Source organism: Haliaeetus leucocephalus, unplaced genomic scaffold (genome assembly GCF_000737465.1).
Source record: "Haliaeetus leucocephalus isolate CR32 unplaced genomic scaffold, Haliaeetus_leucocephalus-4.0 Scaffold158, whole genome shotgun sequence".
In the NCBI taxonomy this organism is placed as follows: domain Eukaryota; kingdom Metazoa; phylum Chordata; class Aves; order Accipitriformes; family Accipitridae; genus Haliaeetus; species Haliaeetus leucocephalus.
Window position 1 is genome coordinate 837,062 of NW_010972594.1, and position 26,711 is coordinate 863,772.

The 26,711-nt window shown below is 37.4% G+C and overlaps 1 protein-coding gene across 1 annotated transcript in view; it reads left to right on the forward strand.

Annotated features, from left to right (window-relative positions):
- Positions 1-26,711, forward strand: part of DTWD2 (DTW domain containing 2) — a 101,158-nt gene that overhangs the window by 20,210 nt on the left and 54,237 nt on the right. Inside the window, exons 2-3 of the mRNA XM_010562358.1 lie at positions 9,436-9,533; positions 21,958-22,048. Coding sequence (XP_010560660.1) covers positions 9,436-9,533; positions 21,958-22,048 — 189 coding nt within the window. The remainder of the gene's footprint in view (positions 1-9,435; positions 9,534-21,957; positions 22,049-26,711) is intronic.

The window sequence follows — 26,711 nt, forward strand, 5'->3', positions numbered from 1 at the left end:
AAGGTGGAACTGTGGAAGCTTGACTCAGATCTAAGTTTAAACTGCTGTGAAAGAGCACTGAGATGACTTAATACTACTAAATCAAAAGTATCCCCATTCAAAATAAACTAAAATTAATTGTATATATCTTTCTTGTGAACTGCAGAAGATAATAATGTAACCACTGATGATAATGTTATAGTAATACTCTCATTCCTGGCCATTTGACCAAAAGCTGGCAGAAAGAAGTAGTGCCTTCAACAGAGGAGATGGTCTTGGTGAAGTTATAGGATAGTAATGAGACAATGGCAATTATAGATCTGCCGGAAGAGCACAAATAGCCGGTAATAAAATTTAATTCTGAGATGAGGCAAAACCCCCTAGAAATAGTAACCTTTTGTAAACATGAAACTGGCTTTCCGGTTCTTGGTGGTAGTCAAAGGTTGCATTATAAAGATGCTATGTATTGTAGCTTACAAGACAGTATCTCAAAGTATCTGCAGCATCAGCATTTGCTGAGGAAGATATTTTGGAAGGTAGTATTCAGTATTTTGCAGATATGTCTAACAGAGTGTCTGTGAAGAGTGATTATGTTGAAGATATTAAATCTTAGGTCTGCCTTTGGATTTGTGTGGAAGGACTTTGTCAGTGACACAACATCTGTTTGAAGCTGGGAAGAGGGGGGTGCCTAGCAGGGAAACACTGGGAAAGGAATTATATTTTTTAAAAGAGTTGTCTTTAGCTTGTGCTGTTAATAGCAAAGTGGGTAAATTGTTCTGTGTGTTGCAGTGTGGCTGAAGGAATCAGAAATTATTTATCTCTTCATGGGTTTTTGGCTATGGAACTGAATTTTATTTCTTGTAACTTTTTTCATTTATTACTTTTCAAAAAACATGGTAAGTTTGCAATTCTGTTGTACCCTTGTGTTGGTCTTGTAATTGCATAAATAGGTTTTTAAAAGTGTTGTCCAAACGTGGGGACAGAATTCCCTGAACTGGTGAATTGATGCGGCTTTTGTAAGCTAGTTTCAACAGAGATGAGCCTGATAAAATAGTTACAGGCCTTGTCACCTATAAGTTGTGTTTCTTCAGAAAATAACTAGAATTATTAGCAAAGATTTCTTATCTCCTTACTGTGAATAAAAAGTGTTTATTCCTGATATTCAGTGATTTTTATATAAATCATTTCAAATATAATTTAATACAGAAGGGTAGAGATGTGAATGTATTTCAGTTTCTGTAAGCATAGGTATCTAGGCAGCTGAGAAGGTAAGAGAGACCTTGGTGTAAATCAGGTGTTTGACCCTGCTTTGGGGCTTTGTCAAACCTGTAGCAAATGTGAGTGGCATGAAGAAAAGCTCTGTTGCCATGACTGTATTCTTTTTGATATTTGATTTATGCATTCATAGCCAGCTTGGATATCTGTGTTTTTGCATAGAGAGATCTGAAGCAGTACCCTTAGAAAGCTAGAGGGTGAGTTAAGTGCTTGAGCAAGAAGATTCTGCTGTCCTGTCTGCCCTCAGACTTGGAGTTGATTATTCTTTACTGGCCAGCAGAGAATCTAGCTGCAAGACCACAGAACAAATTACTGTTGTGAGTCTGACATTTAAACACATGTGAATCAAGGGGAAAACATTCCTTAAAGGTTTTACAGCCTAATGCGGAATTATTTAACAATAAATGCTTATTTTTGCATGCAAAAAGTCATTTTATAAACTGTGGAAGTTTATTCCAGCACTAAGTGGTTATGTAGATTTTCCTGCCATTGGAGCAGCAGAGGGACTTATGCAGTAACATGTCAGCTCTTCTGAAGAGGCTAAGAAATTTAAATAGGGCTGGGGGTGTGGAAGGCAAGTGTACACAAGCTGAAAGTCTCTAGCATTCAAGAATTACCTTTTTCCTTCATAGACGCATACGTCTCTTGAGTTCTTGATTTATTTTCAGTAGAAGATTCTCAAGGAGTTTTAAAGAAAGTTAGGAGGGACTCTTGAAATTATATACTTAATAGTAATATAAATGTAGAATTTACTACAGATGAAGTTGTAACTTGTTGAAATTGGTGAACTAAGATATACGTAATCTGTACCACATTTTAGGAAGAGAAGCTAAAGTAAGTGGAAAAATTACCAAGCATTAGTTTTGAAGTTCAGTGCCTCTTACAACCTTAACACACTTTTATTAATGTTGCTTTAAATGATTGTAGTTCACATGCTAAATTCTGTGGCTTCTGTTGGTTAGAATTATAAATATGAAGCTAAACATTGGTCAGTGGGTTTCAGTTTATTTTTGTTCTGCGTTTAGCAGTTACTATATGCAGAGTAGTTTCTCATGCTGTTGTCTCTTTGGCCTATATTAGCAGTAATGAGTGGTGCCAGAACTGTTGATGATTTAAAAATTTTAGTGACTTGAATGTTACTTCTTTCTGGTGGGCTAAATTTCAAAGGCATTTATTCATTTCCTATTATATTGTGATCAGATTAATGAGTAGTGACCTTTTTAGGCCACTTATTTTGTGCTTGGCTGACTTGGTTAGCATCCATTTTGATGAGCTGGCATTAAAATTAAAATAAAAAAAGAAAAAGGAAAAAAAAAGTTTGTCAGTCTGGCCACATCCTTTTGACTATGGACAACTATAGGCTAGTAGGAGCACAACCAGAGATAACTGCAGCAGAGAATAATCTTGTTCATTAAAGCAACTCTAGTACCTTTGATCTGCTTCTTTTCTGTAATTACACCAAGTGCAACTTTGCCTTGTGGATGGTAGTGTATTGTAAGAGAAGCCAAAGATGTTTCAACATTGATCAAGCCTTCCCAATTTAATCATGAGGAATATTAAAAATACCAATGGTTCCTTTACAAGAATTGCTATTGATTTTTATAAACATAACACAAAGCAAAAACCTAAACAAAAAAATACATACTTTACTTTTCATGCTGTGATGGTTACAGAAGATGGTTAGGTGAGAGCTGCAGACTGTTAATCCATATATGCAAGTAAGAGTTGGTTTAAGTGCAGCCAATTCTGTGATTTTTCTTGTAATTTCTGAGGCTTGCATCTGAGGTTGGGATGGGTGAATTTCATCTGGAAAGTGGTGCTATGAAACAGAACAGTATTTCCTTTTGAGGAAAGCCAGCCCTGACATATCCCAGAGTTGTTTATGACATAAAAGTACTGTACAGCTTGTCTGAACATCCTGTGACTGATGTGATCTTACTTCACTCAGATTCTTCTTCAGGTACCCTTTTTTTTCTTCTTCTTTTGTTTTCCCCTCAGCCTAACTGAGTTTCATTTTTACAAAACCAAGATTTCCTGTCACTTCAGATGCACCACTCAAACTTTCCCCCCTTCTTGACTCTGTATGCCAGAATTTCTTTTTCTTTCTTCCCCCCCCCCCCCCCCCCCCCCCTCCCCCCGACCTTCCTGAGAATGAATTATCAGGATGATCTGACTTCTTCCACCTGTAGTTTTTTGGCTGCCTTTCATTTATTATTTTGGTTTTTTCTCCCATTTCAGTTGTGGAAGGTCATTGCTGGAGTCTTCTTTTAGTGACTGTATTTCATTCCACCACCTGATCTCCCATCCAGATTTATCCCTTGCAATGCACCTGTGTGTCAGTTTCTCATTTTTTAAGTCATATACTGTCTTCTGAGCACTGGATTCAGGGTTTTTTTGGCTCTTTTATAGCTTTACCAGCATCATACTTTAGCTCCACAAGCTTTCCTGAGATGTTTTTTGTCAAAGCCTGTAATGCTTTCTGCTTGGAACAAATAATCCAACTTTGAACTCCTGGATGTGTCAGCCTAGTAGTTGCCTGTGTTGTTACTAGAAGCATAGCTTTCCTTTGGCTTCTAAGACATAGTCCTCAGCTATTTTTTTTCTCCATCTTTCTACGTACCATTTCTGAGTTACATCAATGATGGTTATCATTTGTGTTAAGAGTTTCTTTTTAAATTCTTGTCCTCAGTTCCTAAAATTATTCAACATCTATGTCAGTATTGAAGAACTGCAAACTGTCTGTAACAGCTGGTTTTCATTTAATCATAAGTTTGTCTTCTCATGAATGTCCAGCTGTATTGGCTTAGTCACATAAAGGAGAATGTGTCTTTGCTGTATTTCATAGTGTCCAGCAAGACAATAATTTGAACAAAACAGACAAAGCGCGTCCTGGAGGCCTCATCCTATGGCTTTTCTGGCACAACAGTAATAGATAGTAGATGATTTATGTTGTAAAGTTAATTGGAATTTTTCTTACCTAATGAGTAGCCAAATACTGTGGCTGATCTTTATTTCTTTCTACATATTTTTCATAATTGTTTTTATATCAGCAATTGATAATACAGTTTTCTGAGTTTGTTGGGGGTTTTTTTTGTTGGTTTTTTTTGTTTTTTTTTTCTTTTTTTTAAGCAGTCAATCAACTGTTTTCCAAAAGGCTAGAGATTTTAAATAAAATTGAATGTTCATGCTCCTTAGGTTTCAGGAGGAGCACCTTAAAAGGCACAGTTTTTATATGAACTGACAATATCTGCTTATACAACCTTACAATGTTTGTTATAAAGTATTTTCATTTTCTTATGGTGTCATAGAATAGGCGTTCTTCCCTATACTTCTGTTTAGTACCAGCACTTCAACATTTCCATTTATTTCATAAGTCCAGTTTAATGAAATTGAAAATAGGTCAATCATGCACTGGGGAGAGAATAAATGGAGGAAATTGGAATGAATGTGAAATATTCAGGAATTATGTAATTTGATGCTCACATCAGATAGTGGAAAGAAAATGCTCCTTATCTTAAATAAAGCACCTACAGTTTGTGGGTTTATTAAGGAAGCCAAACAGTCTGGAGAAATCCACTGCCAGAAAAGTTAATCAGAGATAAGGTCAGACTGTTCTGAGGGGACAGTGGCTAACCACGTCTGGTTTTGTTAACAATGGATTACATTCTTAACTGCTAGAAAATTGTGAATCAAATGAGTGGTATTTTAGAAAGAACGATGCTCACAAAGGGTGATTTGGGGGTTCTTATGTTTTGTTACTTGTATAGGACAAGAGTAGTTGTCCTCTTCAGTTTTATGATGTATAGAACTTGTTTTTCCTGATAGTTCTGAATTCAATATTACTCTTACACAATTTGGAAATAATCCCTTTAATTTTTTTCCTCAGTGTCTATTAGGATTTGATTTAGAAAATTGATAATTTCTCTTTGTTGGAGTTTTCATTGAATGGTGTTCTGAGCCTGTAAAATCGTCAGGGTTTACATGTGTTTTACTATTTTTAATAGAAGTGATTGTTAGTTGTACCCTCTAATAGGGAATTTCTTCATTAAAATACCAAAGAGATAGAGCAATTAAATCCAGATGCAGGTCTCCAAGAAAAAGGCACCTCTAGTTCTCCAGGAACATCTAAGTTCTTTTAAAAACTCTATGAAAAAGCAGGCAGCTAATGCAGTGCATTACGTTGATTTTAAGTGCCTTTTAGAATATGTCATCTCCAAGTAGATTAAAAAAACCCAAACATCAAGTACAGCAAACTTTCTTTTATATATATAGCCCCTTTATGCCATACGAAACTCAAGCAGAGATTCTGATGAATATGTATGTGTTTTAAACTCAAGTAGTTTCAGAGGGATCTGAACACCTAAATATCTTAGAGCTTCAGTCTCTAAAACTACTTCGGTGATGTCTTTGACATTTATAACAGTACAGTGGATATAATCCATCAAACCCTATTAATTTAGTTACCCTTCGATATAATTCTGTTGTGAGCCACTGCTTTGGTTTCATATTCTGTTCATGTTTGCAAATATAGATTATGTAGCATTTTGGAGAGGGGTCAAAGGAGAAATTTAGTAACGGCACTATCAGAGGACTAATGAAGTCATGTAGCACAAAAAGAAGTGGAGGTAGGGGACAAAAGGAAGAACAGCATGCCCACCTACTTTGCCAAACTGGTTAATGGATTTAATATCATCTAACCATAATGACAGGTTTTGAAATAGTGGTGGTTACATTTGTCTGAGTGGATAAGAATACTAGAGAGGTGTTCGACAATTTTCTACAGTACCCTGGTATTCAAGATGAGAAGATGCAGACTGGATAAACGGGGGCTACAAAATGAACAAAGAGCTGGCTGGACTGTTGAGCTGAAGTGATCGACAGTTCAAAGTCTATGAGACAGCTGCTTTTAGGAGAGGTTTCTGTGGGGTTTTGTGCTGTGTGCAAAGCTGGTGAACGTGTTCCTAATGACCAGGGTGGTAGGGTGGAAGGCGTGCACAACAAGCTTGCAGGTGGCACCAACATAGAGGGAGCAGTTGCTGGACTGCAGGAGGATAGAGCTGCAATTCAGAGAAATGTTGACGAACTGTCTTGTCATTAGGAACCTCACAAAATTCAGCAAATTCAATGCCCTGTGCCTGGGGCTGAACAAGCCCTGGCAGCATTGCAGGCCTGCATACTGGCCGGCAAGGAAACCACTCTGCAGTAAAGACCTAGGGCACCAAGGTGGGCAGCAGGCTGAATGGGGGGCCAGCAGTGTGCCCTGGTGGCAGAAGAGCTCCAGTGTATCCTGGCTGTTTCAACGAGAAGGTAACTGTGTTTCAATGTAAGAAAAAGCAAATTACTCTTTGTGAGAGTGGTTAAATGCTGGAGCTGGTTGCCTGGTGAGACTCTGGAGTCTCTATCCTTGGAAATGCTCAGATCAGGCTGCTCGAGACCTTTGAAATTATTCCTGCTTTGAGTGGAAAGCTGGCCCAGTTGATGTCCGGAGGTCCCTTTCAATCTGAATTATTTTATGAGTCTGTTTATAGCCTTGTACTGTTGTTCTCTGTCTGAGTTAATACCAGTGCTTCTCAGACCAGGCAGTGCTAATTTTCTCAGTGCAAAATCTTAGTGTTGTGGTCCATCTTGTTCCCGTCAATCTCTTAATGAGGTACTAAGGTGCAGTCTAAGCTTGTTTTTGTTAACTTTTGTGAGCATGCTTGCCAAATATACTACATTAGTTATAACACTAGTGTTTCCAAGTTATACAAGAAAAGTTCATCTATGCAACAGACCTCTGGCTTTCTTATGCAAAAGAAAGTATTATTTTAAGTTATTTTTCCTAAGAAATGCTGACTGCAAAGCACCTTGAGTGGTCATTAGGTACAATCAAGATGGTTCTAGGGTTTGATGTGGTGACCGCTATATTCAGCATTTAAAAGCATTTGTGCTTAATTGGTTGTATACCTTAAAAGCAGCATCTTACAGTATCTCCAAAAAGCTTTAGAATAACTTAATGAACTTGATGCCTGGTTAAATAAATAAAATATTCTGTATTCAGTAAAAATCAACACATTTTAATGAAATATAATAACTGTTTACTGTTTAGTAACAGTTATACTATTTTAAAATATGTTATTTCATTGCATTTTACCAGAAAACTGGTTGACTGCTTTTTAATAAGATTGATGCTAGATCAAAATCAAAGTGAAAGTGTGTTTGGCAGAACTGCCTGCTATTCAGAAAAAGGGCGCTAGAGTGTAGTGTAGCATTTATCGTACTCTTAGAGCTAAGAGGTATCAGGAAGTCTTCTGAACAGAACATTGCTTGCACGCTGACTTTTTTTTATATGTGTTATAATGTTGAGTTACACTGAAGTTCTCTGAATGTATAAACACAACTCCATTCTTTTGCCGTCTATGGAGAAGTGGTGAATGGTACACTAGAATACTTTAATTGAAGATTCTGTTTAATATTTAACCATTTTCCTAACTTCTGTTATTCATCATATGAAGCTCTGTTAACTGTATTTTTTGCTTACATTCAGTTGAAGGTAAACTGCAGAGAATGGTATATTTTCCTTTCAACAGGGGTATGTACACTTTAAAGAAGTTTTGTCTGATAGAAGGCATCCACTTTATTTCAGTGCTAAATATAGATTAGAATGGGCTTCCTGTTGTGTATTCATCTGTTTTACCAAAATAAAGTATAGCAATACCTTCATTTGCCTTTTTTTTTTGGGGGGGGGGGGCATCTGTGAAAGGAAGAAGGCTTAAATTCATAGCTCTAAGTGACAGCATATGGCATTGTTGCATGGATTGAGAGATATAAAACCTTAGCTCTTCTTTTAACTTCTGAAAGATGTGTGGGTACTAAGTGTGCTTTCATTAAAAATCAATGGCAGAATTGACTTCTGACTTCATTTGGCGTAGAACTGAGCTTTTAATTTAACTCCTCTTTCTCATTTGCTTGCTTTGAACTAGGATTCAGACTTGTTTTGCTATTAGCAAATAAAGTATACACGCTGATAGGCTTTAAAATACTATATTAAATAAGGTAAAGTTGCATAGCTAGACTTAATTTCCAAATAATAAAAGACCTATTGCTTATGTGGAGATAGAAAAGTCAGTTTTGTTGATACTTGGTCTGTGTTTTTGGAACAAGAGAATGCTGTGGATGTAATTTTAACTTCAAATCAAAACTGAAAAACTGCATGAACTGTGACATGGAAAATCAGTGTTAGAATTTTTTATTCTTGCATAGATTCTTGCAAGGGTACCCTTAATGACAAGTTGTAGTTATGCTTTTTTAATCAAGAAACCAACAATAACAAAACAATAATGCATGAGGCTTTTAGGTAGTTTAACTACAGATTTGTAGACCTCATTTACGCAGCTTCAGTTGCTATTTGAACCAATGAATGCAGCTGAAATACAGTCACTAGCTCCAGCTAGCACTGTCTTAATCCCTTAGTTTCTCAAGCTGCCTTTCCCCTGCCTCACTGCAATGTTCACTATGACCCTTTATTCCACATGGGGTGCAAAAGAGCCTGTGTTTCTTCATGCCAGGGTACCAGACTGAGAAGGAGAGGGAGAGAAGGGCTGATTAGCCACAATTTCTGAGAATCCTCCTCAGGGAGGCCCTTTGGGCAGGCATGGAGGGGGCTAGCAAGCCTACCAGACAAGTCTGCCCGCTAGTCCTGGCAGGTTGGAAGAGGTCATCTGCTGTACAGAATTCCAAGTTGCATGTGTAATATATTTTTGGTCCTCTTCTGGATTGTAATGAAAGCTTGGTGCCAGCAGAGAATCAGTGTTGAGTTCTGTCTGGTGGTTTTTATTGCTTTGGAAGAACCCTACAGTTCTGCTGAAAACAGGCTGAGTAGGAGGCACAAGCAAACTTCCCTTAAGCTGTGCTACTGCTTCTCTGATTTATCAGTTATGTATGTTCTTGTGTGTGGAGGTACACATGTTAGCAATGCACTGGACTGATTTGTCTTGCAAATCTGTATAAAAATTAATAAAATTTGTGAGTAATTGTGTAAATATACAATTAAGACTTAGATAATTATTTGTTGCTAACCTAATCAGAAGCTGAAATAGTGCTAAAAATAGTAATTGCTAGTGAGTGTATTAATGCTTGCTAAAATGCCATTCCACAATATTAAATAAAATTTATTATTGAATGGAATTTTTTATTTTGAAGTTTGCTGAAATTGGAGTGGCTGAGGAGCAGGTGCGGGAGTGGGGTGCTGCAGGCACAGTGCAGCCTGGCAGTGGTGGTGGACGGCTGGGTGCTGCCTGGTGAGGGCACCCACTGCATGGCAGGAGCAGCCCAGGTTGGATTTTGGCTTAGTGGCCCTTGGTAGGGAAGTCACACAGCAGGTACTTTCTATGTTATGACCATTTTTGCTTCTCTGGACTGTTTTATAGCTTAGTGCTCTCTGCCCTGTTCCAGTCCATGCCTTTAAGATAGTTTTCAGCTTTTTATTTTCAGTTTTAGTCAAGAAAATAAAATAATAGAAATATTTTGGGCCACGTTAGGACAGACCTTCCTAATACATGATGTCATTGCAGGTAAATAGGCAACAACTCTAATTCTAGTCAAGTAACTGCTCACACCTTTTCTCCTTTTTCATGTATAAGTCTTTAGACAGGGGAATAGGTCAGATTGTGTAGCTGGAGTTCGTAAAATCCTGTCTACACAAAGTTCAGATTCTGTGTCTTTTCAGTTAAAATTGGTGGAGAGATATAAATTAAGGAAGTGTTAGAAATGAAAACTTCAAGAGAGTCTCTTTGACAGTCTTTATTTTTATAAGCATTTTGTATTCTTATGTTGGAAATGGCTTGCAGCATTTTCAGATGTAGGCACTTCTTAACCATCTTTTAAACAAGCTGCATGTCAACTTAAATAAACCATAGCTGGACTGAATTTTATCACATAAAATCAAAGGCACAGTTTCTCATTTTTTAATTATTATTTCAAAGGCTAAAACAATAACAAGCATTTGGGGAAACACAACTCTTTAGTTTGAAGCAAACATTCAAACGAATGTACTTCTGTAGTGTTGCAAAAAAAATTATCTTCAGCCAGTGATATCCACAGACCTCATTTAACTTAGGAAGCATTAATTTAGGAACTGCATATGCTCTTTAAAAATATACTTCTGTTTTTATTTTATGCTATTAACTGGGGCGTTCTCTGCATATATACAAATGGATGAAAAAATGGAGTGGCTGATTCTGTATTGTTGGATTTTTTTTTTTTTCTTTTTCTTTCTTGAATTGGTTGGTTCCTAGTTCCCCAGGAAATTCTGAGCTTTTCTACAAGAATTCTTTGGTTACAGAATTTTTCTGGTTTGTCTGTTCTTGTGACAGCCTCTAAACTTCTGAGACAGATTCAGAGTTATAAAGCTGGCAATGTAAAACTTCAGTTTAACTTCTTAATCTTAATGTCTCAATGGCTTGCTTTAAATGCTATTACAGCTTCACCTTCTTCAACAAATTTAAAGCTCTGCTAACTGTCTGGCATCGAGCTTGTCAGAGTGCCAGCTATTCTGCCAGACTGTAGAGCCAAGATGCATGAAAATGTCAACAAACTCAGGCTCATTAGTTCTTGGCTTTCCTGGCCTTTCTGTAATGACTGCAGTGCTGCATAAACTAAATGCTATTTTTTTATTTACTCCTATTAGTTACAGTGGAAACCACAGCCAACTTTAATGTAAACAGTTGAAATAGTTGAAAGAGTGTTCTCCTATTGATTTGTTAATTGCAGTTATTTGCAAGGAAAGCTGCCTGCCAATGTCTGCTTACATATAATAAGTTAGGAAAATATACAGGGTGGATATATTTTCTTCTTTGTATCTTTTCTCTTTTATAGCATTGGAATATATTTGTTGGTTTTATTAAGTTCAGATTAGCGCTGTAAGCTGCCATGAACATTTCAGGCTAAAAAATCCCCAAACTTACCTGTTTGTCCTTTATGACTTAACTGGTCAGGCAAAAAGATTATTTGCCTTGGGAAATGGTCACGTGAGAACACTGCACAACTTAGAGCCTTTAGTGAAGGCAGTATGGGCCTTGTCCACATTTCTGGAATATATTGTTTTTTGTCTGTATACCTTCAGCATGAAAATATGTAAAAGAACACTCCTTGAGGACAGCTTACACTTAACATACAGCATTCATACAGGTGCTGTACTAACAAATCTACTAATTTTGTTGGGTAACCTATTACCTTCTATTGTAACGTCAAAGTCTAAAGGAAATGTCCAAATTAATTTAGAATATTTCTGATGTAATTGCCTGTTACTGTAGTGTTATAAACTTCTCCATAAAAGCCACTTCACCCTTAAGTGGTAATTCTCTAGGTACAACTATCTCTTCAATAATAATAATAATACATAATAATAATAATAAAAATCAAAAAAGTCTATTGTACTATTTACTTAGTGTTCAAAGCCACTGTGAAAAATATGATAATGCAAAATAGAAGGGAAGTTTGGAATGATACATCAACTACCAAACATTTGAAAGGGAAGGTTTTTTCTTTACTAGTTTTAGATATTTTTACAAGGACACATTTTCTGGAAAGAAAAATATCATGTATGTTTACTTATTTGCCTAATTTTTCAAGAAACATACTAGCTGGTGTAATTTTCCAAAAGACAGGAATGTTCTCCTTAATGAGAACTCTGATCTTGTCATGAAATAAATGACTGCTTCCATCCCTTACCTCCAGAGAGTTGCCTTTTTTGTCCAATTTTAGTCTTAAATCCAGGAACAATAACATCTTATAATCTCTGTAAGTAAGGCTTTTCAAATGTTTTGCTACAGTTGTTCAAATCCAGACGAGTTGGGCTTTGGCTGAAAATCATTACAAATTGATAACTGTTTGGTGCTGAAAAAGAAATGAGTTGGTAATGTAAATCCCATTTCCAGTGGTTGGGTGTCAGCAACAGAAAACTCCAAGCTCAAAACCAGCACTAACACAACAGCTTCTTTAAGACTTGCACTGAGCATAGTTTTGGTGATTTTGCTTTTTGAGATACATTTTGTCACTTTTTTTTTTTTTTTTTTTTCCCCCCCCGTAAGAGCTCAGGACATAGTTCCTGAAATGTACTGGGTTACTCTGAAAGTAAATGTTAAAATGGGACCATGTATAGTCTGTGCTCTTGTTCTGACCACTTATTTTGCTGAACTTCATTTTCTTCTGCTGAGCGTAGGAGCTGGATATGGTCTATTGCTTCATTTCTTTTTGAGACGTGTGGCTCAACAACTTGTTTGTGGTGTTGTTCAGTAACAGTAAAACATGCACTCATGGTTATCGTGCCGATGAAGACATAAAGATATCTGAGAGCTGCGTGTGCATGGCCTTACAGCTGTATTCTTTTAAATAGTGATTTGTGCCAGTAAAATATACTGGGAACAAACGGGTCAGACCCGAGCTTCGTGTGGTGGAGAGTTGAATAGTGGTGAATGACAGGTGCCTGGGGATCAGCATAAACTCAGAGCAACTGTACAGTGATATTCTGTGGCTGATAGGAATACTGGTTCTGGGATTTTTCTGAGTCAAATGGCATATCTTCATGCTTCAATAGCTCTTGATGAAGGATACCTTTTTTCCTGCTGTGATTTTTTTGTTCCCATGTTCATGTGAGAAGATGTACAATGTAGCTATTCATGAAACAGATGCCAATAGGTGTTTCCTTTGAACTTACTCTGCTGGCATTGCTCGACGCCTCTGTCAATTAACTGCCTTATTCCTTATTTGGGTTTTCTAAAGTCCATTGATTGTTTCAAATTTGCAAGAGAGTGGTAGTTTTCAAATTGATGGAGAAGTCTTGATTGAATATGATGGAAAACATAATCAGGTTTTTGGTCAGGAGGGTTGTAGCCCATATTGCTGAGAGTAAAGTGGAAAATGGAAAGAAGAACAAGGGGATGTATCTTCTCACCATAGCACATAGGAGCAGGAGACCTGCCAAGAGCTGGTGCCAAGGGAATCTGAATGCTAGAAAATAGTGCTGTGAGCTCTTAGCTGCTCAGCAGTAGTGCATGCCTTGTTTAGAGGCAGGGAGATGGCTCCATCCTTTCATCCTCCTTTCTGAACCTCTTTATATACCTCTTCTTTGATGTATTTCTGAACCCATCCCATTGCCTTCTCCCACTGCTGCATCCCCTGCCCACTATAGTTCCCGTGGTGGAATATTAGGTTGTTTCAAAGGCAGTTTTTGTCTAAAAATATTGTATTGCTTTTTGAGTGCCTCTGTTGTATATCATGCATCCTTATACTGTGACCAAGCATGCTGTGTTGTTAGCGTCTTGTGGCAAGAAGAACAGATGCTACGTTGTGTCAAATATACAAATATCAGAAAAGTCTGCTGGAAACTAACTTGTCAAATACAATGGTAACCTGTATTTAATTGGTCACTTTTATAGTCGTGTAGGTTTGGAATTTCGTGGTACTGCCTTGAATCTCTTCTGATAGAAAATGCTAAGCTTAGTCTGGTATATTTTAATGAATATAGTGCTGCAGTGGCTTTTCCTGGAACTAGATGGAAAAGTTTTGAAACTTGTAACAGAATACATTGTAGGTTTGAATGGATCCAGTCTGATAATGCCCTAAATGTGTGTTCCTAGGAGGATGCTTCTCTGTTTCTGCCTAGCACTCCAGAGCAATGAAAGGAGGAAGCTGATATTTGTAGACATTATACAGAGTCCTGACATTCAAACTCGGTGCCTCTAGCTCATTAGCACAGTTCACATTCCCTATGCATTGGAAAATGATCTTCCACAAAATTGGAAGACACCAAATGACTTCAGAGCTCTCTCATGGTACAGTGGTAGAGCTTTTGTATGAATTAGAACAAGTATTCCATATTTCTGATCAGCCGAGTTAATTTATTCCTGTGTCAGATTGCTTGAAGTTGCTGTCTGTAATTGTATTGAAAAGAGTACAAAAACCTTTGTGCAGGATAACTGTAAAATTTCTTTGAAAATTTACCTCTTTACACCTAAAGGCAGTTTATTTGCAAAGTAGTTGATGCCTGTTGGTAGGTAACATGGAAATAGTTTTTCTCCTGTTGTGTGTGATCTTTTCTTTGGATAGAATATCTTTTCTGTGCATGTTTTTACAGAGGTTAGCAGAATAGTCTTGTGCTTTTTAAATGCTTCTAGAGCTGATGAAGAGGTTGAGGAGCTGGGGATGAAGAGGAGTATTTGTGTGATTTGTCCAGGAATGCAGGTTGACTAATCAGTAGATAACATCACAATTTTTGAAAGTTGTTTTATTAATTAATACACATATATAATTAATCACCCATTAAGTTATAAATTTGAAATTCAAAAGATGCAAATAATTTTCACTATGGTTTGTATTAGATGCCTCTCCATTTAAATGTATTGTTTTACTCAGGAAACTGGGATATGTTCCATCAAATTCACTGGCTGCACCATTTAAAAAAAAAAAAAAACAAACCAACAAAACAAAACCATACACCTGTTTCATTTATTTTTAACTTCTTATGGGAAGCAAAACCTCAGCATTATGCGTCTTTTTTTTCCTTTTTTCTTGCCAGGAAGCTGGTTCTATACAGGTTACCAAGTGGAAAAGGAAGTGCTTTGTTGATTGTTCTCAGTAGTCCCTCCACCTGTGTTTCTGATCCTGGTTTTTAATTTTTGTGGCTGTTAACTCTTACTGAAGTTTGTAAGAATATAATTTTAAATTTTTATGCCTTGTGACCAGTGGATTCCAAAGTCTTTTGAAAGAGGCTGGAGGAAAGGATGGAAGCTGGAACATGATGGAGTCAGAATAATCTTCTATGCCTGTTTTTTTTCAGGAAACACCATTAAACTAAGGCTTGGAAATTTTTTTTGAATAAATAATGTTCCAAATAAACCTAGAAGAAACCTAAACAGTGTTGATGGCTCCTTGAGTTTCTCTGCATTTCATGAGAGCTGTAGCACTTCTCAGAAAGATAGTTTTCCAAAACTTACTTTAAAGAGAAATTGAAGAGCTGGTAGGGATGTAATCAGAAAACTGAGGCTAAAAAAAGATAAGCTTCTATTGCATTTTACTTCTGATATGTTTTTATTTCTTGATCTTGTCTGTGGGAGTCTTCTGTAGGCTAGTTGATTTGAATGGTTGTGAGGGTAGTAATAGACATGGAATAGTAATGGAAGCAGGAGAGTTAAAACAATGCAATATTATGACCGTGAATTTTATAATTAAATCTGAAGTGTGGCAGGGATGATATTTTGTTATTTCTGTGCTCCAGGATAACTGAACATGAGACTGAAGGACTACTAGCACTGCAACGGTGAAAAATATTTACATGGTAATGTTACACAGCCATCTTGTAGTGCCTTAAAATTGCCCAGCCACTTTACCTACAAACTACCTGCTACTGAGAAAATAAGGGCAGTTTATAATAATCGAAGCAGTGGTAATGATTGAATTGGCTCATCTGTTCAATTTTAAAACAAAACAAGAGGGAGAACTCCAAGTAATTCCTTCATTTATTACTTCAGTACTATAGTTCACAGTTTCCCTCTCACTCAGTAGTTTAAAAGCACGTGTGAGCTTCAGTTAACAAAGCAGATCAGCAGAGCTTGTATATTTGGGACATCAGCTGTGGAGTTTCTAGTTTAAATCTGACTCATGTTTATTGGGATCAGAGGATGGGCAAGCTTTCAGAAATCTCAAGTCTACTGTGTAAACTTAGCCAGAGTGAGCTTTAGGCCTGTCTTTAATGTACAGTTCAGCTGGTGACCATGGCAGTTTGGCTTTTCTTGCAGGATCTACGCTTATTATCAGCAGAGCTACAGGGAATACCAAATCTTCCTTCTGGCTGCACTGGCCCTGGGTTTGCCAGATGAGCCTCAGCCATCAAGAGGTAATCCAGTATTTCACTTTTGTTAAGCACAAAAGACAGAGGTTTTCATTTAATAGGGATGGCTTCCTATCTTCCATGAAAGTTGTGGCAATTACATCAGGTCCCATACTGTGTAGCCATCAGGTGAGGAAAAGCAGAAATGTAACATACCCAGCAAATTCTTTTTAAGATGATAATAAGTCCTGTCAGTTACAGAAGGCTACCCCAAAGGAGCTGTAAGATTTTGCCCAGAGAAATGCAGAAGTACGTACAGCCAAATTTTAGAGCTAAAATATAGAAAATAAATAAATACAGCTAGGTAATCACAAGCCACTGCAATTGGCACTCTATACATTTATTTTAAATTGTGCAGAATGACTGAGGATAGAAGAATGGCCATACTAGAGCATATCAAAGATCCATTTGCACAGCGTGCTGTCACCAGCCATGAACAGATGTTGTAATGGGTGTATACGTATGTCTAAAGAAGAAAGGTTAAGTATATGCTGATACTTCCTTCTCCAACTGCCTTTAGCTCAGGGGACTTTCTGCATTGGCTGTGGCTTTGTACCTTCAGTGGTGGTGCTTCCATATCTGATGGATTTTTGTTTCACAGATTTTTCTAGTTTCCCTTGAACCCATGTAAAGTTCTTCTATCCACAGTACTGGTCAGCAAGGAGATCTGTGGCCCTTGGAATGAGGAATTACACCTCGTATTTGGTTTTGACCTGTGCAAACCGGAGGTTTAGGTAGTGGTGTAATAATGTTCCCTGTTTAATTCTTTCATCCTTTCCTGGTAACACTTAATATCTGATCTGCATTTTTGAGAACTGCTGGGCATTAAACTGCCATTTTCACAGAACTGTTTATCTGTTAAACTGTTAAACTTTATGGTCTTAACTCCTGAATGTCATGCCATATTAACTTCAGACCCTGGGGTTTTTCTGTATGGTGTGTTAGGATTGTTTATTTTTAAGTGCATCATTTTATGTTTATCTATGTTTAAGTTAATCCACTCATTCTTTTAAGGTCCTTCTATAGCTGTAGTGGTTAAGGTGGAGGATACAAAATGTAATTTTAAAACCATTTTTATTTGTATTTATCCTTTAACATAAGCAAAAATAACATTTGTTCTCAAATTTTATAAAATGTATGGGCTTGTGCCTTTAAACTTCCAACACAGCTTTGTAAAACTTCTGAATGTTGTTTTAATGCATGTGTGTAATGGACTTGTGTTAATATAAAACACATATTAAAACATTAGTATAAAACAAACATACAGTAACTTTGTGGCTTTTCTCCAGACTTCTCAGGTGGGTTTTGACCTTGAAACCCTGGGTGTTTTGACCTAAACAGTAGAGAAATATACTTTACTTGAAGCAGCCATTTCTGTTTGGGCAGGTGTGTTTCTTTGAAAATACAGAGCCTGGGGCTTGACCTTGGCAATATGTGTTGGAACATGAAAATGTTGCCACAAGTGATAGTTTAAAAACACCAGCTTCCTCTGTATTTTAATATTGCAAGCATTGTTTCCGGAACACGTGTTTGGCACATTTAACCTCTTTGTATCTTTCCCTAGAAAGGTCTACAAATGCTAAGCATGAAATTGTAACACTGTTATTCTTTGCTTACTTTGAGTTTAAATCCTTGAAGTACCTTCCTTTAGTTTTCGGAATATGTCTGTAAGAGTACACTCATTTGCATTCCCAGAATGGTGCCTATTTCAGAAGCCCTTTGGACATGTTGTAACACGGTAAAAGTTAGTTCTGAAGCAAGTGAGGACATATTTGTAGGAAAATCATACAGAGACTTGGAAAGAGTTTCAGCGTTAGGTCACTATTTTCCAGGCTGCTGCATATTCACTTTTAGAATATCTCTGCCCCGAAACTAGTAATCGCACTAAACCTGACACCACAGTACAGCACAGTGCACTGTTCAGATTCAGTTCTGCTGGGAAAATAAATTAAATATTATTCTGAATCTAAACATCATTAATTTAGATGTGAATAATGGAAAGAAAGCTATGAGAAGTCTGTGGATGTGCATGGCTGTCTTTTGCATATGGAGCACTTTTGCAAGACATAGAATGATTTTTCCTTTTTTTTTTTTTTTTTTTTTTTTTTTTTTTTTTTTTTTTTTTTTTGTCTGTCCTGGTTTCAGCTGGGATGTAGTTCACTGTCTTCCTAGTAGCTGGTACAGTGCTATGTTTTGAGTTCAGTATGTGAAGAATGTTGATAACACTGATGTTTTCAGTTGTTGCTCAGTAGTGTTTAGACTAGAGTCAAGGATTTTTCAGCTTCTCATGCCCAGCCACGGCACCTGACCCAAACTGGCCAACAGTGTATTCCATACCATGTGACATCCCATCTAGTTTAGGAACTGGGAAGTGGGGGCAGGGATTCGCCGCCGGGGGACTGGCTGGGTGTCGGTCGGCGGGTGGTGAGCAATTGCCCTGTGCATCATTTGTACATTCCAATCCTTTTATTACTACTGTTGTCATTTTATTAGTGTTATCATTATCATCATTAGCTTCTTCTTTTCTGTTCTATTAAACCATTCTTATCTCAACCCACGAGTTTTACTTCTTCCCCCTATTTTCTCCCCCATCCCACTGGATGGGGGGGGGGAGTGAGTGAGCGGCTGCGTGGTGCTTAGTTGCTGGCTGGGGTTAAACCACGACATTGTCCCACCAATGTGACAGGTTACTTTGTCGTAAGTTTTTAAACTAGAAGTGCTGTATTGAAAAACAGGTAAGAAGCCACTGGATAGCTTTGAGCTGTAGTGAAATTGCATACAGATGAATAATACTGTAAAAGCTATCCTCCTCCAAATCCTAATCCCCACCCACAAACCTTTGCCTTAATATTCTGAATACTACTGTTCCTGCCTGAAGCAGATTGCTACTTTCATTTCCAGAAATGGGAGAAAACTGATGTTCATCATTAAATAAGTTCCCTGGTGCTGCCCCTACTCTTCTGTAACAGCAGCTGAGTATGTAGTACAAGACTGTAGCAGAATCTTTAAACAAAAGAAAAAGACAAAAAGCCTTTTCTGCCTAGGTGGCCCTTCTCAGAGCAAAGGCAGCTTTTGTGGTGGTGGAACAGAACTTCTAGTGTTCTGCAGTGCTTCCTATCTGACTGATGTAGTCTGGTAATATCAGTTGCACGTGGGAATAATGTTTGTCTCGGCACAATAACCATTAGGTACCAATGTGAAAGTAGAGAAATAAGTCTTGTGCCCCCAGGATGGGGTTGTAAAAGTACGTATTCAACATAATTACATACCTAATTGGGTGCTTAAAGTTAAATAATGTACATACATATGTAAGTAATTAAATTACATTGGAAAGTATTTTGTTATGGTTTGTGCTCTGCTCCCTACAAATCAAATTATAGGTAGAGTTTATTCTATAACTATTTGCAAATGCTTGCTTTCTGGGTAATTTCCTTTTTTGGTTTGGGTTTTTTTTTGTGTGTGTGTGTGAGGTTAACAAAGCTTTAAAAAACTACCTGTGAAAAATCCAAGCAAATGTGGAAAATGCAAAAAGCATATACAAAAGGGAGATTTGAAAATAAGTAAGTTATATCTAGCCAACTTTGTTATAGTTAAACACCCTGAGATCTGAAATCACTGGAAACTGTTTCTGTCTGCTTATAAAAGCTAGTGAACAATGCAGCTCTTTGGATTGAAGTCACCAGCTAACTGTTTCAGAACAGCTTTGTGTAGTGGATTGTCATGCCTTAATGTCTCCTCAGTTGAAAACACCACAATGGGGAGAACTTTAACAAATTCTCTTGTTAGTGAAACCAGCCATTTAATAATGGGGAGAAACTAAGGAATTGCACTTAGTATGAAATTGAGTGTCCACTAAATCTGATGATGAAAAAGAGGATAAGCTTCTACTTAGCAATTGGGGTACAGGCAACAAACAGCCTCCAGGGGTATTTGCTGCTTCCAGGTTGTTAACAAAACTGTTTTCAGAAATTTCTGTTTAAATTGGTTACACATGAGAAATTTTTGGTAAAGGTGGTACAGTGCTGGAGAACTTCTGAAATTAGACTCACCAGACCTGGAAGTGAGGTTGGTTTCGGTTCATTCATGGTGAAGGTGCCTGGAAGAGCCTACTGAATAATGAAATTAATGAATACTTAATTTTAGGCTCAAAGCCTCTTCATTAATACAACAGAATGAGCCAAATTTATGCAGGATTAGCAACAGGAAAATGCCAGCACAAGTGTGAAGGTAAGACAGACAGCAGGTCACTGGAACAGTATACTGGAAGACTGTATGAGAATAATTTTCATTTTGTCATTAGGCTCATTTCTTTGCCATGGGCCTTTTAGTCTAAATATTTTAAAAAACTTTTTCTAGTGCTTATTTTGATGAGTACCAATTCCTTCCCTTGCATCAACACTCTCCCCAGCACTTTGGATTTAGACCGTTGGGTAACCTTTAACTGTATACCCTATGGAGAAAGGAATAGTCTCTGTGTCTCAGTAGCTGGGGCTAGAAGTAGGGGGTTTAAATTAATAAAACCTGTCAGCTGCTAGAGAGGAGCTTATCTATTGTTGCTGCCTTTTTATAATGTTGCCATTTACCTGTAAGTACTAATGTTTGACTCCGGAACGCTTATACTGGTTTGGATTACTGTAACGTTACTTCTTAGTACACGTGGCTGGGTGTGTGCTCTTGTAGACAAGCAAGAGCAGTGTCAGCTGGGCTCACAACGAGCTTGATCTGGACCTGTCTTCAGAATTTACTTCTGTAAATCCCATCTGCTGCAGTGATTGCTTACTGACTCACGTTGACCAACATATAAACTGTTACCAATAAAGATTACAAGGAGGATGCAGGTGAAGTTGTGCTCCGAGTACCTAGCATTCTGCTGAAAATCCTGACTTTGTATTTTTTAAGCTCAGAGAACTTTGTTTGCAGGGATGGTATGATTTTAAGTGGTGAATATTGGTAATAGCTTCACTGTTAAGGAAATCCTTCTTTCTTCTGAGTTATTAAGTAATGTATGTGAGTAGCTATAGTGACTTCTGTGCGTGCACATGCGTGTGTATATGCATGTTTTTGGTGTAACAACTTCAATTACTGTATGTATAACTTCAAGCTTAATTCTTTGCTTCTGTTTATTCTTGATCATTCAGCATATTAGTTTCACACCAAGTGATATTTAAGTTCATTTCTTTAGATATGGTTCTTCTGCTAGTCATTTTAACAGCTACGTGCAGTACACCAAAGAATTTTAAATAATTTTTATTTTCTTTTTTGAGACCTAAATTAGAAGTTCCTGATAAAGTTTTTTAGTTTTCATACTAGATGTCTACTAGATATTTTAGCATAGATGGAATTATAAAAAGGAACCCAATCATAAATATAGAATGTCTGGGGTTTCATGTGTGTATACTTCTAAAGTTTTCTACTGTAATTAATCTGTTATAAATATTAAATCAATTATACATTTTATATATTCTATTATAATATTTTATTGAACTGTTGGAACATTAACTTGGCATGAAAAGCAGTAACAGACTTCTCTGATTGGGGTATGGATACTAGTAAGTTGCTTCTCTTGAAGACGACGAAAGGATTTTTAGAGTGCTTTAATCCTAACCAGACCACAGTGAGGGTCTGAACACTGTTCTCAGAACTCTATTTCAATGAAAACCTTGCTTCTTTATTTTTCGAAACAGAAAATTACATCATGTTTAATACACTGCGTCCTAAGGGGAAGTTCTTTGTGTGCCTCTTAGATTGCAGTATGTATTTGTGCAACATATTTATACTGTCTCTCATAAATAGCTGATTACTTTTATTTTTTTCTCTCACTCCCTTCTGTCATGTAGCCGTCCTCAGAAGGTGTGTTTATGTCCATTCCTGCCAATACATCCGCTAAAGGTCTCCACCTGCTTGTATATAATTCAGCATCCAGCAGAGGTGAGTAAGGCTGTGGTAATTGTTGGAGTTTGGCTAGAATATTAATGCAGGAAATGGTAGGCAAGAGGAAACAGCTATGCTGTTAACATCATATAATGATTGATTTTTCCCTTTAAACTTGGTGATTGAAGTGCCAGTTCACCTGAGTTATTGTATCTTTTATTCAGTTCTTCTAAATTCTTTTATCTTCTCAAACCACACCTTATTTCTGCAACTTCCATGCATGCAAGACATCTTTTCTTATCTGAATAGCCCTGCTAGAATCTGAAGTCTACTTGCCTTGGTACAAATTGCAAGAATTAATCTTGACATGGTATCTCACAGAGGTGCTCAGAGTTGATCCAGGGAGGAAAGTATTTCGATTATAACAGTGGTCTTTTATTGATGTTAGTGTTCTGTTAAAATTATGAATTAAGCAATTCATCTTAGTGATGATCTCAGCTGTTTAGCCAATGAAAAACTATAGTTTAGCTTCAGAATAGTATGTTTTGGTTTACCTAGTAGGAGAATTTATGTTGATGTTTTCTTGTCTGTTGACAACGGAGTATGGTGGTGGATCATAAGGGTTTTAGAAGTTGAACCGCAGTTACACAGGTCTGGATAGATGGTGGGTCTACAAACTAGACTGTGAAGTTCCAGAAACCTGTGGTCTTCTGGTCCAGCTGTTTACTTAGCATTATACAGTAGCTCAATCAGCATGCAGAGTCTTTGTCTGAAGGACCTTAAGCAGAATGTAAAAGAGAAAGTTAGAGAAAAGTGTTCTCTCATAGAGAAACAAAACAGAAGCCATGACATAGTTGGTCTCTAAAGGGGAAAGCTGTGATTTTTAATTGGCTACTTATAATAAGGTTACTGTTTTGTGTTACTTCTTGTTACAAAGTACTTAAGTATATGCTTGTTACAGAGGCACGCACAATCAAATGGAACAGGTGTTAAAGCTCAGTAACAAGTGAAGTTACAAAAAAAACCTTTTTACTTTAAGTAAAAAGTTAGTTAGAACTCCAGTAGCATTTGTAAACCACAGGCTCAGTGATGTAAGGGGAATTAGTATACACAGCCGACTTAAGAATTCTTAAGATTTAAAACGATGACTCAAAATGCGCGTATCGCTCACCTAAAAGATGAGGGCTCTCTCTCTTGAGGAGTTACTTCGGGCGGTGCCCTGACCCGAGGGGGAGTCCCCAACTGCAGACCCACTGCTCCATGGAGGACTGATTCCCAAAATGTCCTCCGGTGGGACCCCATTTATACCCTTGTCAAATCTGATCTGTGGTCATTTTAATCCCCATTGGTGTACCTGGCATGTCTCAATTAGTCAGTTCAATTTTCAACCTACAGCCTCTAGGGTTTGGGGTTTTTTTGCTCTCCTCCATTTTGTTTCCTGTCAGGGGGTGAGGGGTGGGGTGGTCATGTACTGCCACAATGCTTAAGTCACTTGCTGGAAAAAAGAAATTTAAAAGTGTGCCAGAGAACTTTGTACTGGCATTTGAATTGTGTTGATTTTCTTACACCTGGTGGAAGGTATTAGAAAAAGTTTGCAGATTCTTTTTAGATTTCGTACACCATTCCTGTGTCCTTCTGAAAGGCTATCTACACTTTTTACTAATCAGCCATTGCAACAGCTGTCTGTTACAATGGGATGCAACTTTTCCATTAGTATATGTTACATAATGATAATTCACATGATAAAGTAGTATTGGAAGACCACTGTATTTGAAGACAATCCATCTGAGAAGAAAAATTTAACTATCTGATATATGAGGGCACTTGGCTTATCAGAGATAATTCCTAACAAATGGTGGGAAGCTAAGACTATCTTACAATGATCTTTGAAAGCATTTGTCTTAGATCATCACAGGTGATGCTTTTAACTCCAGAACAGCACAGGCATACCTGAGAAAAGATAGGTTCCCTTTGCTGTAGCTGCTCATACTCAAAATACAATCAGTCAGGCAGATAAGCCTTCTGGACTGTATCTGATCCTTCAGTCTGCTATTTCATTACAGATAACACTATAAGAGTCTGTTTCAAAAGTATCTCATTAAACTAACAGTTAGTGAATGTCTTTCCCCTACTGCACATCAGTGCCAACTGTCATCCTCCATGTGCTTCATTATTTATTGGCTTTGGAAGTCTGCAGTGCAATGAAGTAAGCCACCAACTATGGTCAAATGATGCTAATTGAGACTTGTATTCAGGTGAGATAGTAATGCAGGAAGTCAGGAGCAACATTTCCTGTGCTCTGATTAATGTAACTACGTCTCCATATTCTTACTATCCAGAGGCCATGCTGACAGATAGACCTGTGCAGGTATCAGGTACTGTGAAAGGGAGAGGAATCACTTATTGCAGAACAGCGGATCGATCCCAGGTGAGGAATCCTACCATCCAGCTTCCATTTTGCATAATAGGTCTATGGATTAATTAGATTTTTATTTGTGAAGGAATTCGAAGAGAATTCAGCATTCCATTTCAAGGGCTAAATACTTGTTTTTTGAATAGTGTTAGTGTACCATTGTTCATAATGAGAGTAATTTAAAAATCAAGCATATAGAAACCCAGTATTCTAAACCCAGCATCAGGACTAGTGGAAAGGTGAAGGAATTATTTGCCTAGGCTAATTTCTTTTTTTCTTTGCATATAGATATAGATATAAAAGTAAATAAAATAATTTCATCATTTTTCCCTTCTTATGCCTACTGTTACGAACCTTATGTCAGGTCAGTGGCATGGCTAGGTGTATAAACCCCTGTACGCTTCTGTCTTACCTTTGCCTTTTATCATCCTTGGAGTGATCTCCAGGAGAGTTGTAGGCCATTATGTACTTTTCAAAACCTGAGTGATAGGTATAACTCAGGCCAGAACCCTTAAAGCATAGCGGAGGGTATCTGTTTAGGTTGTTCTGCTTCCCTGTCTTCTTTCTTTCTGTAAGTGTAAGAATTTTCAGTGTTAAGCATCTAAGAAGAAAACTTAGTATGTATGTATTTAATGAATTTATATATTGACCTAATGACAGTAATCAGCTTTGACTTGCTTGTTATAATACTTCTGTATTGTGCTCCTTATTGAACAGTAAGAATCAAATATAAGGGGAAAAATTCTGCTAATTTTCCTAGCAAGTCATACTCAAAAATGGAGGAAATCTATATATCTGCTGGCTTTAATAAATATTTTGATTAGTTAGAACTGTCCTGTTCATTGTAGATGGATAATGCTGTGCTAAACAAAAGTACCACTAATTCCCAGAAAAGAAAAAAAAAACAAATGTGAAAGTAAGTTGTATTGGGTCTGGCTGGGATGGAGTTAACTTTCTCCATAGCAGTCCTCATAGTCCTGTGCTTTGTATTTGTGGCTAGAACAATGTTACTAACAAACCAGTGTTTTGGTTACTGCTGAGCAGCATCAGGGCTGTCCCTCCAACCCCCCCCTCCAAAGGCCAGTGGCCTGGGGGTGGGCAAGAGATTGGGAGGGGACATAGCGAGAACAGCTGACCCAAGCTGACCAAAGGGATATTCTGTACCACACGATGCAATAAAAGCTGTGTGGGGAGGTGGCATTTGTTATTAAGGCATGCCACATGTGCTGAGGCCCTAATTCCCAGGAAGTGGCTGGATGTCACCTGCTGATGGGAAGCAGAGAATAAAATCTTTTTGTTTTCCTTTGCTTCTGCACACAGCCTTTGCTTTTCTTTATTAAACTGCTTTTATCTTGACCCACGAGTTCATTTTCATCTTATTTTCTTCCCCCTGTCCTGCTGAGGGGTGGGGAGTGATAGAGCAGTTTGGTGGGCACCTGGAGGCCAACCAAGGTCAACCCACCACATAAGTCCTCCAATCCTGTTTCTATTGATGTACTTCAATGGTCAAATACTGAATAAACAAAGAGTTTCAAATCACTATTAGAACACTGAGAAGAACAAAGGAGAGAGTAACTGCTCGTTTTCAAACCAGTAAATGGAAAATAACTGATATGATGATAGGTTATATATAGTCTAGTTAAATACAAATGGTTTTTAATGAAGAAAATTATAAACAAATGAAAACTGTTTTAATATTAGTTTGATTTAGCTGTTCTTAAGATTCTGTTCTCAAACAATTCCTTTCAGCTTTGAATTTTATGCTTTATCTTCCTGTAAATATGGATTGTTTTTTAGATTGGAAAATTCCATTTTTCCTCTTGGTAAGAGAATGTATTTATTTGATATGAAAGGTAATTCTGAAGTAATGATTTGACATTGGAGGGAACAGTTGAATGACTTTCCCTTGACTGATGATAGTTCTTTTGGTTTGCTTATCAGAGACAAATAATTGATTTTCTCCCAGTTCTTTTATTGCCATTTCTTACATTCTTATGAAGAAGGGAGTCTTCTGACTAGTGAATTTGGAGTGTTATTTAATTACGGTGAAATAAAGACAAACAATACTGTACCACCATTGATGGCTTATTCCACTTTGCTGAGATAGAAGAAATCAATGGTAGTTTGAAGGATGTTTCTCCCTCCCGTTGTTAGCACTTCAATCCCCACTTTGATCTTCATCTATCCCTAGGAGACATCATGCTGCTGTTGCTGCTGTGCAAAGTGGTGGTGGATGTAGCAGGACAACTTTTTCCTTCAACTTCATGATGTTGTATTTATAGAGGATCAGTAGATATGGATCAGAAA